Source organism: Meles meles, chromosome 11, assembly GCF_922984935.1.
Source record: "Meles meles chromosome 11, mMelMel3.1 paternal haplotype, whole genome shotgun sequence".
Classification (NCBI taxonomy): domain Eukaryota; kingdom Metazoa; phylum Chordata; class Mammalia; order Carnivora; family Mustelidae; genus Meles; species Meles meles.
The window spans coordinates 38,737,460-38,750,143 of record NC_060076.1 but is presented as its reverse complement, the minus strand read 5'-3'; the positions used below and the strand labels follow the sequence as shown (position 1 = coordinate 38,750,143).

Below are 12,684 nucleotides of genomic sequence, written 5' to 3'. Positions count from 1 at the left end.
AAAAGGAGCATTTTCAGAGACCTGGGAGATTGTCCAGAACAAGGCACTTCTTCCTCCGCGGGTTCCCAGAATCTCAGGACTGAGGAGCTCAGCCAATTACAGATGCCCAAGGCGGCAAAAAAGGAGCCCGCAGGGAGGAGGTAGGGCAGGGTTTTGTTCTGAGAGATTCATGTCCTGAACTCAGCTCCTGCATAGCGCTCTGTTCCCAAGCCCTTCTCGGCTTCGCAGGCCGTTGCGGCCCCGCGGGCTCGGGAATCCGGAGTTGGGCCGGTATGGTACCGCTTATTAGCTACCCCCGCTCCCGGCCGAGACTTCCGCACTCTGTGGCCCACCGGGTGGAGAAAGGAACTCCAGAAAGTTCCACGAGCTCCAGGAACCCAAGCTTGCACCCAACCCCATAAGGCCCTTCGGCACAGCTCCTCCCAGGCCTATTGCCCCCGCGCTGTTGCCTAGGTAACCGCGGGGCGGTGGCAGCGGCGAAAGGGGCGGGACTTCCGTCGAGTGACGCGTCGGGACTCGGCTACAAAAGACGACGGCTGCGGCGCGCCGGGAGGAACTTTCCAGAACGCTCGGTGAGACGCGGAGGAGCGGCGGCTACCCCAGCTGCGCCCAGCAACGCGCTCCTTCCCGCTCCCCCACATCGGCCTCGGCCCTCTCACCGGTGAGTTTCAGCCTTCGCGCTTCCCCTCGTCCCAAGGCCGGCGCCATTGTTGGCACGGGGAAGCCGGATGGGACGGCGGTGGGAGGCGGTTGGCTCCGCGTGGGCGGGAGGGTTGTCGGTTCCTGTATTCACGATTCTCATTTTGGGAGGGCTGGTGTGGTGCCGCGGCAACCCATCTCCGGCACGCGGTGAGTGGGCCCGAGACGTTACTGAAGCATTCTCCACTCTCTGTTTAGCCTGAGGTCCCCAAGGACTTGCCGCCTTCGGCTTTCCACCCGCCGTCCCCCCCGTGCGCGCCCCCGCGTCCCCTCCGCCCCAGCTTGCTGGGGGTGGGCGACCATGCGCGCACGCGCGAGAGGGGCGAGGGGGCTGCGGGAGGGGGGGGCGGGGCGGAGGCTGCGACCGCTTCTTTGGTCTCTCCTCCTTCTCTTTGTTGAAGGCTGGCTGGGGTTCTCCCACCCCTTCGGTCAAGGTGGAAAGAAGAAAACCTTTAAGATCTGCCCTTAGTGCAGGGAAAACCTAACGGAATATAAACTACGCTGGTTTGTGGGGGCGAGAGGGGTTCGGTGGTCAAAGTGGAGATGCTGTAAGTTCTGTGATTGAGAAACATCCTTAGGAGGGGGGAGGGGAGGTTGCTTTCTTGTGCCTTTGATCAGTTTCGTAAACCACTCCCTTAACTCCTCCCCCGTGCCCACATTTTTTTTTTTTTTAATCTAGGGAGTGTGTGCTTATCAGATTTACCAAAGACAATGATAATGTAATAACCAATAGGCTGAACCTGTTGGTGCCCTTTTTGATTACTGCTGTCAGTACTGGAAAGAGAAACAGGAAGAATCCAGATAATAGTGGCATCAGTATGGAGCTTAACTGTGGGAGAGGGGGAACCAGCTGCGGTAGAAGGCCTTTGAATTATCCCGATAATTATTAGCTAATACTTAGTTGGTTAGAATTTATGGCTGAATTACCAAAGAATGGTTACCTTCTCTGAAGTTTAGGGAAGGCAGGCTTTTTAAATCAAATTTGGGGAAGAAGCAGATTTCTCTGCCTTAACTCTGATTTTTACTAATTAAGATTTCCAGTTGAAAGTCAGTTAAAACTGCATTTTATTTCAGGCTGTAGAAAATGGTGAAAGAAACCACTTACTATGATGTTTTGGGGGTCAAACCCAATGCCACCCAAGAAGAACTGAAAAAGGCCTACAGGAAACTGGCCTTGAAGTACCACCCTGATAAGAATCCAAATGAAGGAGAGAAGGCAAGTGATGTACTCAGACTCTTAAATGTAGCCGTGTGATTATTTGCCAGGTGTATAGTACTTATTACAACCTGACAATGAGTATGTGTAATACAGTGACTGCTTTGCAACACTTTAAGTGAAATTTTTTTTCTCAAACAGTTTAAACAGATTTCTCAAGCTTATGAAGTACTCTCTGATGCAAAGAAAAGGGAATTATATGACAAAGGAGGTGAACAGGCAATTAAAGAAGGTGGAGCTGGTGGTGGTTTTGGCTCCCCCATGGACATCTTTGATATGTTTTTTGGAGGAGGAGGAAGAATGCAGAGAGAAAGGAGAGGTAAGAATAACCTAGTCTAGGGTGCCTGGGTAGCTCAGTGGGTTAAGCCTCTGCCTTCAGCTCAGGTCATGATCTCGGGGTCCTGGCTTTGAGTCCCAAATCAGACTCTCTGCTCAGCAGGGAGCCTGCTTCCCCCTCCCTCTCTGCCTGCTGCTCTGCCTACTTGTGATCTTTATCAAATGAATAAATAAAATCCTAAAAAAAAAAATAAATAACCTAGTCTACATGGAGCAAATTAAAAGTAGCCATTAGTGAAAGCAGATTCTTCAGAAAGTATCTATTTGAAATGCTTGTTTACATGTTGGTATAATGTTGCAAACTGACATAAACTGCCACTTTGATTTATGATGTTTTTTAAACTGGGATTGATGTAGCCAAAAATAGGCCAATCAAGTTCTAACAAGTAAAAGCTTATAGGCCACCTGAGTGGCTTGATCATTAGAGCATGCAGCTCTTGATCTTGGGGTCATGAGTTCCAGCCCCATGTTGGGTATAGCGATTACTTAAAATGTTTGTAAAGCCCTCTGATACCTTTATCAAGCATTAATTAAAGGAATAGAGTAAAGGACAAAACACTTTCTAGAGAGCTTTTTTGACCCCACCCCCACATGCAGTTGGAGGTACATGGCCTTATGGTTAAGGCCTCTGCCTTCGGCTCAGGTCATGATCCCAGGGTCCTGGGATCGAGCCCCGCATCGGGCTCTCTGCTCAGCGGGGAGCCTGTTTCCTCCCTTCTCTCTCTCTCTGCCTGCCTCTCTACCTACTTGTGATCTGTCAAATAAAAAAATAAAATCTTTAAAAAAAAAAAAAAAAAAAAGTGAGTTAAAGTTAGAAATTAACATTTTTTTCAAGGTCATATATTGGAAGGTGGAGTCAGGAATGGAACACAGGTTTCTTAACTCCAAATAGTTTATGGCCTGTTTAATCTTGTTTCAGCTTCTTACTAAAATACATGCGCTTAACCTTTAACAGAAATGTGGTTGAAGAATTTACTTCAGAACAATTTGCAATCATAGTTAATTGTTGAGGATGATTTGTCCCACAGAAAAAGTGGTTTTTATTTAGAAAAAAAGAATTTTAAGGAATTGGCTGGCAGACTTTGACTTAGATTAATGAAAGTTGTTTTTTGGTGTGATACTGAAGGATATGTAACCACACTAAAGGAGTTTTTGTTTTCCTTCCTTGTGTTCTCAGATCTATAAAGCTAAAGTAAAAGGGGCAGTTTTTAGCATGCCAGAACCAACTGCATGGACTATATCTGATACAGAACCAAAGGTGGAGCTAGGAACAAAAGGATATAGTTAATGGTGCTTCACACACTTCGGGGACCTAAAAGTATTCATTAGAGAAGCAGATACGAGAAAAGCGTAGACTTAAGGCAGTACTGGTCTGTGGTGGGTAAAAGTCACTGGGAGAATCACTAACTAGGAACTTTATAACCATTGGCAGGTGATTTCGTTTGTGTAGCCTTTGTGTCCTTACGCAATCTCCACCTTCCACTTCACATTTTAAGATGAGATAGATCACTCCTTTGTATCCCCTGGCTGCATTTAAATTTGGATTAATTTGAAACAAAAATTCTTTTATCTGTGGTCTTACTAAGGTGCTAAATGGCCACATGTGATTAGCAGCTTCTGTATTAGGTATCGGGGATATAAAATATTTGTGACTGCAGGAAGGTGTATTAGCACTGTGTGAAAAATACAGTTTTTAAGTACTGTTGTCCCAAAAGTAAGTGTGCTACTCCTGTGTCAGAAAGAAGTGAGAACTAATGGTCTTCTGCGGAGACTGGATAGGTATATCTGCTTCCCTGGCCAATCTTGCTTAGTTGGACTTACTGTGTTGAATTTTTGAATGAAATAATTGGTCATATCATTACTATACTAAGTGAGATTCAAAGAATATATTACGACAGAGATGCAGTTTGAATTAATTTATTGGGAAACCTGCTATTTAATAACTGGTTTCCCAAATGATTTTGTAGTTGACATTTTTGATTGCTGTAGTTTGTAAGATGGCCACAAATATGTCCATAGGCAATTACTTTCACCCAATTTTCCTCATCTGAAACTACATCTCATTTTGAGATCACAAGTGATAATGTGACCTTTTATGTATGTAGTAGGTGCTCAACAGATGTATCTTGTTAACGTCAATTTCATCTTAATCTTTGAAGTGCAATGAACACAAAGAGAATAGCATCTCAGACTTTTAACGAGTACTGTTTTTGTTTTAGGTAAAAATGTTGTGCATCAGCTCTCAGTAACCTTAGAAGATTTATACAATGGTGCAACAAGAAAACTAGCACTGCAGAAGAATGTGATTTGCGATAAATGTGAAGGTACGGTCTTAACGCCTCTAAAAATAACTGAAAATGAAACTGAAACTTCTGGATATATAAAACTGACAATACACTACCTAAATCTTGCAGGGTACAAGTATGAAGAAAATATGAACCTACCACCTTGAGAAATACTGGCAAAAGACCACCGTGTGTGTGTGTTAAATACAGTTGGGATCAATCAAATTTGGTGTCTTTTCCTCAATATTGTTCAGCAGTGAACAGTTGCTGTTCTCTCTAAACTTAGACTCAAATTCATATGGTTTCAGAGTCTATAATATGATTTTGATAGTGTCCTCTTTTTTGGACACTTAGCTGTTCAGACAAATTCTTTGCTAAGAACCTCTGATCTTTTTTATAAGTTATTTGTTGGAAATGTTCTTTCCTAAAGAGTGAATGCTTTAAAATGGTCCCATCTCACAGATAAAATAGTCTTAAGAATAGTGCTTTGAGAGCACATGCTCAAAACAAGATTCTGAGTTGGCACTTTAAGACAGCATTCAAAATGTCAGTAGATAATTGAAGCTGATGGTGGCTGTATTTTATCAAATGTAAAAACCTGAATTGTAGACTTTCAGGGCAGAATTCTATCAGATCTATGTAAAAACTCATTTAAAACCTTTCTTATTGTATCTAATACTAATTCAAACATTTCTTTTTAAACTATGTAGGCCGAGGTGGTAAGAAAGGAGCAGTTGAGTGTTGTCCCAATTGTCGAGGTACTGGAATGCAAATAAGAATTCATCAGATAGGACCTGGCATGGTTCAGCAAATTCAGTCTGTGTGCATGGAGTGCCAGGGCCATGGGGAACGGATCAGTCCTAAAGATAGATGTAAAAGCTGCAATGGAAGGAAGATAGTTCGAGAGAAGAAGATTCTAGAAGTTCATATTGACAAAGGTGAGTTCTGAGCCACTTTCTTATTGTGAGTTCTTGAGTGCTGTAACAAGTTTATTAATACTACATATTGTAATTGTTAAAAACTATCTTTAATAGGTTTTATGTATGGTAGCACCCAAGGATAAGTCTTAGCTACATTATAAATGCTTTTTTTATGCCGAGCTTTTCTATAATTGTAGTGAATACTTAAAGGATCTCCTCACTTAATATAACACTGACATCAGCAAGTGATTGAATAGTGTTCACACTTAACTCTTTTCTATGAAATCATTAGTTCTTCCACTTTTTTCTTGCAGTTAACTTCACACAGTGGTAATTTTCTTGGGAACTGCTAAATTTAAGGGATATGCCTACCTTTTTTAAAAGATTTTTAAAATAATCTCCACCCAGGGGGCACCGGGGTGGCTCAGTCAGTTAAGTGTCTGCCTTCAGCTCAGGTCATGATCCGAGGGTCCTGGGATCGGGCCCCCTGCTCATCGGGAAGCCTGCTTCTCCTTTTCCCACTGCTTGTGTTCTCTCTCTCTCTCTCTGTGTCTCTGTCAAATAAATAAAATCTGTAAATCAGTCAGTAATCAGTCTCTCCCCCAACATTGAGCCTGCAGTTAGAACGCTGAAATGGAGTCACATGCTCCACTGACTGAGCCAGTCAGGCACCATGGAATATGCTTGCTTTGAAGGATGGAGGGTGGGGTTAGGTGAAGAATTCTGGAGGACTCATAAAGATTTCCTTAATTTTTCTAAACTAATGAGCATGTTTCATTAGTTGATATGTAAGAACTTAGATTATGAATATGTAGTAATGCCCTTCAGACTTCATTAATTTAAAATGAAACTAGTATTACATATTGCATATTGGTGGAACTATTGATAATATGAACATTATATGTTATTATATACATTTACATTAACTTAAGCTCCTGCAGTAGTAGTCTTCCATATGAATCAGGATACCAACTCTCCCATTTTTTCCTCTTTAATTGGTCCATGTTTAGTAGGATTTTTTTTCTCCTGCCCTGGTAAGACCTCCCCTTTTGCTATGAGCAGTATGTATTTTGAGGGCATTAGTGGTGAGTGAAGCCATTTTTGCTGTATTTACCTACGGTCTTTAAAGTAATGGAACAAGTAGCAAAAGCTAGTTGTTTAATTGCTTCAAAAAGACAGTTACTTGGCTTCATGAATGATGAAAGACTGTTTAGTTTTGTCAGTGTCGAATATTGGTATTGTGGTCTGCGTTCTTAGTTTCTTAGAAGTACTTACATACTCTGAAGTATTATATCAGGATTTTGGGGGGGACCATGGGTGGAGGTGTAATACATGAAAATGGTAGTCATGCGTTGATAGCTGCTGGATATAGTTTGGTGACTGTATAGGGATTCATTTTAGTAGTGGTTCCATATATGTTTAATGTTTTCTATAATGAGTGAAACAGTTCTTGTGTGGGTCACCTTGGTGATCATTATTTCAGGAGATAGAGGTACATGAGTAATGAAATTGAAATATAATGTTTGCCAGTCTGCTGATTTGGTGGCAGTATGGGCCTTTTATTTAAGGCCCTGGTGAGGTAGGTCTCTGAGAAAGTTAGTGTTTATTTTGGAAGGTTATGCAACTTGCTTCCCCAAGGTAATCCAGCTAGTAGTAAGTAATAGCTCTGAAATTTGGGGGCTTATCTGTCTGTAGAGTTTGTGTTCTCTACTGCATTCATTTCGTAAGAAATGGGACTGACCTAATCATGTGGGCATTCTCAGTCATTTAGGCAAACCTACATCTACAAAGACACTCCCCCCCCCCCCCCAACAGATTCACAAACATGTATCCGTGTTCTTTTTAACAGATTGAGATTCTGGCATTAGTTGGATATTAAACAAGAGGATAATGAAATCTTTTGTTTTTAGGCATGAAAGATGGCCAGAAGATAACATTCCATGGTGAAGGAGACCAAGAACCAGGACTGGAACCAGGAGATATTATCATTGTTTTAGATCAGAAGGACCATGCTGTTTTTACTCGGTAAGAACTTTTATGAACTACTCAAATTGACATCTTGCATATTTTTTTAAATGGGCTTTTCATTACCTTAAAGACATTTCTTGGAAATACTGTGAAATAATACTGTTTATGATGAACTTGGAGTGAAGCACAAGAATGATTAGCAACATGTTAAATATCCATCTGTTGCTAATTTAAAGCATTGGATTAGAGTAGGGTTCCAATGAATGTGTTGGGAATGACACCTGAAGGAACTGGTTTTAATTTGATGAAAAAAGAGCATTACCACAAATGTCTCAATGGAAAATGCTGTCATTCGAGGTGACTCTACATGAGTTTTTTTTGTAGAGTACTCTGGGTAAGATATTTTACTAATACGGAATAGAAAAGAAAGTCTAAGCACAAGGAGGGAGTGGGATGGTGTAACAGTTCAGGGATGCTAAGTAGTAGAGGCTGCCTAGAATGTAAAAGATTCTAAAGTCTTGTCCAGGAAACAGCTGGCAGGATCCATATATATTTGCTGTTTCTAGATCTCAGCTGTTTTGAGAATGGGGAAAGAAAGGACATCTTTGTAAAAGATACCCATACACCCTTGCTGTTAAGAGAACATAACTGCCGGGGCACCTGGGTGGCTCAGTGGGTTAAAGCCTCTGCCTTCGGCTCAGGTCATGATCCCAGGGTCCTGGGATCGAGCCCCACATCGGGCTCTCTGCTCAGCGGGGAGCCTGCTTCCCTCTCTCTCTCTGCCTGCCTCTCTTCCTACTTGTGATCTCTGTCAAATAAATAAATAAAATCTTTAAAAAAAAAAAAGAGAACATAACTGCCTACTATGGTATGTCTAATAATCGGTGATTTGAAAGATTCATTAAGTATATGTCATATCGACATTGATATAGGCGAGGAGAAGACCTTTTCATGTGTATGGACATACAGCTGGTTGAAGCACTGTGCGGTTTTCAGAAGCCAATATCTACTCTTGACAACCGAACCATTGTCATCACCTCTCATCCAGGTATAATACTTTAGATGAGCTTGTCTTTCCTCTAGTATTGTCATGATCTGCTCCTAGCTGGTATGGGCACTGAGAAAACTGGTATTTTACTTGGTCAGTTACATAATTTATAAGCTGAGCTGAAATTGTATAAGGTATTGGGTCTTTTTAGAAGCTCCTAAAAAGGTAATGGGATTGATGGCTTCACATAAATTTATTCCTGTCAGTGAGCTAGCACATTCCTCTGTTCTTTTTTTCCCCTACTCATAAAAATGTGACTATTTAAGGAAAAACTTGGCTTCTGTGTTTTTAGGTCAAATTGTCAAGCATGGAGATATCAAGTGTGTGCTAAATGAAGGCATGCCAATTTATCGTAGACCATATGAGAAGGGTCGCCTCATCATCGAATTTAAGGTAAGCTATAAAATATTGTAGGAATACCGAAGAATGATTAGCTTATTTTAAAAATAACAGTTACATTTTCAAATAGTAAGGTACATCAAATTGATACTCTTTCTTGTCCAGGAAGAAATAAATTAAGCTAATACAGGGCTATAATTGGGATTTTAAAGTTCAGCAGAAGCACTCAAAATAACTACTGTGGCTTTTTGGCAAAATACTACAAGGCTTGGTTTGCTAATAGGATGGTTTATAAAGCAACTCTCAGTCATTTTTTTCAGTCTTAAATTGTCTGGCTCTTACCCATAAGTACAGCTTTTATTAAAAACATTTTTTAGAGATGCCAAGTGAAGTGGGCAGTTTTGATAACTGAAATTCTGGTGACCATAGAGTTAAAAATACTATTTTTTAAATCACGTTTTATAGAAATGGAGAATTGGAAAAAAAAAAAAATTTGGGGGGGGCAAAGAAAGAACTGCCTTCTTGTGAAAAAAAATAGCTTTTAAAAACCTATTAAAAGGAGTTAGTATGTATTTCAGGATGGGTTCTCCTATGTGTTGAGTAGAACAGTGATCATCACAACACAATTTTACTAGGATAATATTTTTTTTAATGCCTTAAGTTCTAGTTCAGCGTACTAGCTAGATAGATGCTGTGCCTTTTAGAACATATGTTCTAACTTGGGACTGGCAGATTGGCCAAAAGATCATCATGTGTGTCATCACACGTTTTTCTGGGGAAAAAATGGGTCAGTGGTAATAGATATAAGGAACAAATGAAATATAGCAAACTGAACTTACAGTAGAGATTTCTTCTTATAGGTAAACTTTCCTGAGAATGGCTTTCTGTCTCCTGATAAACTCTCTTTGCTGGAAAAACTCCTACCTGAGAGGAAGGAAGTAGAAGAGACTGATGAAATGGACCAGGTAGAACTGGTGGACTTTGATCCAAATCAGGAAAGACGGCGCCATTACAATGGGGAAGCATATGAGGATGATGAACATCATCCCAGGGGTGGTGTTCAGTGTCAGACCTCTTAATGGGGCCAGTGAATAACACTGCTGGCATTTTATGTGCAGTAGTGAATGAGTGAAGGACTATAATCATAGCTCACTACTTGCTATTGTTTTTGTTTTAATATTCAACTATAGTAGTGTTTTAAAAGTTAAATGAAGAATAAACTCAAATATAAAAGCTCTGACTTTGCCCTGTATGTATGATGACTTCAGTGTGGAAGATAAGTTTAATATTTGTAAAAACTGCTTAAAAAAAAAATCTCCCCTAGCATTTGTTAGGCCATACCTTGTAATTAATTTCAGTTCTATGTATATGAAACAGCTCAGAATGAAATGCTAGGTGTATGTATTGACTTCAGTGTATGACCCTTAATTGTTAAGCTATGAAGTTAAAACTTGTATTTAATTGGCAGTCAGACAAAGAATTTGTAGAGAAGTGTTGGTCTATAGTTATGTTAAGTGGGATTCATTGTGATGCCTCTGCATTTATTGCCTCAAGTGTTATTGAAGATGGCATGCTATGTAATTTGGCCTGTGGTATCAGTGACAGAAAGGATACCTCTTTGAAGAAGGGGTTTATCATATGCTGCTGCTTGAGGGCTTGCACTTGTAGAATTGCATTCCCTTCTGTGCCATCTTTTTTTGTCCCTTTTTTTAAATATATATATACTTACATATATATATATATATATATCAGTCCTGGTTATACTTTTTTTTCCTTCTCTTTGGACCATGATAACTTTCAGAGTAGTGGCTTCGGGAGCAGGGTAACTTAGAGTGAAGAGACATTTACGTGGAGAAGTTTGCATGTATGAGATAGGAAGGTTTTTTGTGTGTGTTTTTTTTAAGTATGTTACAGGCTTACTTTAAATAACTTAACGCTCCGAAGTAACTGTAATTTAATGTTGGTAGTATAGCAAATTATGATGAATAGCTTTAATTGTATGTTTAAAAGTCATGTTCACAAGCTTAAATCTGGTTATCAGAATTAAGCAATTGGAATGTATGAATGTCTCCTTAATATACTGATTACAAAGCATTTCCAATGTGTCACTACAGGCTTTTTTTTCCCCTAGATTGAAAGCATTGTCTTTTCACTAAGTAAGATAGGAGATTTCTCATTTAACTAGTTAAATGGGTAATACAAAATGTTACTTAACTACAGTTAAATGTTAAACAGGAGTATGTGGGTGAGGGGTGAGTAATGAGCCAAAAGCGGTTTTAAAAACTTAGCAAACACTGCAGTGAGAATGTCAAGAGTGTTTGCTTATTTGTTCTGGTTCTGCTGCATCTCCCATAATCAGAAAGCTTAAACATTTCTAACCGAGAAGTGGCCCAGGACTTGTTTCCTTGTAGGAGAAACTAAAACGTAGCATATAAGTGTAGTTCCTTAAAAAAAGTATACAAAATAATGGCTGTGACAAATCTTGAATTTCTAAAGAGAACCTATGTTGGCAATACATTTAATTTTTAAAAATAACACATGAGCTCATGTTTCCCCTCTCAGTCATGAGGGGAGTGTAAATCAAAACCATAGTGAGATACTACTTCACACCTACTAATCCAAAATGAAAACAGGTAAAAATATGGAGAAATTGGAACTCTACCGTACTGGGGAGAGTGTAAAATGGTGTGTCTATTATGGGAAAGTTGGGGTACTTCCTCAAAAAACCAAACAAGGACTGTAGGACTAGTGTGGTTCCCTCCTTGGCAAAGGAAGATTCTTACTGCCAGTGTTAATTGCAGCATTCACAGTAGACAAAGGGGAAACGAAACAAAGCCATATCCAACTAAGGGACAAACCAAATGTGATGGTGTGTGTATAGGTGACAGACACAGAAGGACAAATTATCGTGTGCATACAAATGTATGTATACTTAAATTAGGCACATTCATAGGGACCAATTATAGGGGCTAGGGGGAAGAGGAATGGAGAGTTAGGGCTTGTTTGTGATGGGAAGGTTTCAGATACACAGTGATGGTTATACAAGGTTGTGAATGTTACTTAATGCTACTGGGTTATACGGTTTAAAAAGTACATTTTAAGGAGCACCTGGGTGGCTCAGGGTTGGGCCTCTGCCTTCTGCTCAGGTCATGGTCTCAGGGTCCTGGAATCAAGCCCCACATCAGGCTCTCTGCTCAGCGGAGAGCCTGCTTCCCCCTCTCTCTGCCTGCCTGCCTGCCTCTGCTTACTACTTGTGATCTCTGCCTGTCAAATAAATAAAATCTTTAAAAAAAAAATACATTTTAAGATAAAACAAAAATCTGGAAGAAAAATCACTAGAAGGAAATAATAATCTGGAGAGGCAGAAACAATGAGTTTGTAGTCTAAAAACTGCCTCTCAGAATTCTGACCAAGGTCATCTCTTAGCACTCTGACCAGGTCTGCCACAGGAACACCTGTGCTTCAACACAAGTGCATTTCCTGCCCCCAGCACTAATGCTTTCTCTGATACTTCCCGCATCCATTCATACTTAGAGGGAAGAAGAATGTCCCATGAGGATGCTTTTGGACCATGGTGGGAGATCTTCCTGTGTGTGAAGTTAGCGTCCTATCTTTTCTACATGTGGTACTGTTTCTCAGCCTTGGTTCCATTTAAAGTTGCCTGGGAAGCTTTAAAATGTCTGTGTCCCCCCACCCCACCTCCAGGGATTTTGATGTAATGGAGCTGGGTATAGCTTAAGCATCAGGGTGGTCTTGAACAGCCAGGGTTCAACACTTCCAGCAAGGGGGGCATAGTGATGTTAACTACCTAGGGTAGTAATGGCACTGCTAAGAGAATTGCTGGGGAAGGGCAAATAATGGCAGCCCTTATTA

At 40.6% G+C, this 12,684-nt stretch overlaps 1 protein-coding gene across 1 annotated transcript; it reads left to right on the top strand.

Annotated features, from left to right (window-relative positions):
- The first annotated feature begins 505 nt into the window (after nucleotides 1-505).
- On the top strand, nucleotides 506-10,905 carry DNAJA1 (DnaJ heat shock protein family (Hsp40) member A1). Its single transcript, XM_046023401.1, has 9 exons — nucleotides 506-661; nucleotides 1,774-1,915; nucleotides 2,057-2,234; nucleotides 4,471-4,575; nucleotides 5,247-5,474; nucleotides 7,367-7,481; nucleotides 8,357-8,472; nucleotides 8,765-8,865; nucleotides 9,672-10,905. Exons 2-9 carry the CDS (start codon nucleotides 1,784-1,786, stop codon nucleotides 9,888-9,890), a joined length of 1,194 nt encoding a protein of 397 aa, XP_045879357.1. The 5' UTR covers nucleotides 506-661; nucleotides 1,774-1,783; the 3' UTR covers nucleotides 9,891-10,905.
- Nucleotides 10,906-12,684: the final 1,779 nt, after the last annotated feature.

Coding starts and splice junctions, on each gene's coding strand:
- DNAJA1 (XM_046023401.1), top strand. CDS start 1,784: ATGGTGAAAGAAACCACTTACTATGATGTTTTGGGGGTCAAACCCAAT. Junction 1,916..2,056: donor ATCCAAATGAAGGAGAGAAG/GCAAGTGATGTA, acceptor TTTCTCAAACAG/TTTAAACAGATTTCTCAAGC. Junction 2,235..4,470: donor AATGCAGAGAGAAAGGAGAG/GTAAGAATAACC, acceptor TTTTTGTTTTAG/GTAAAAATGTTGTGCATCAG.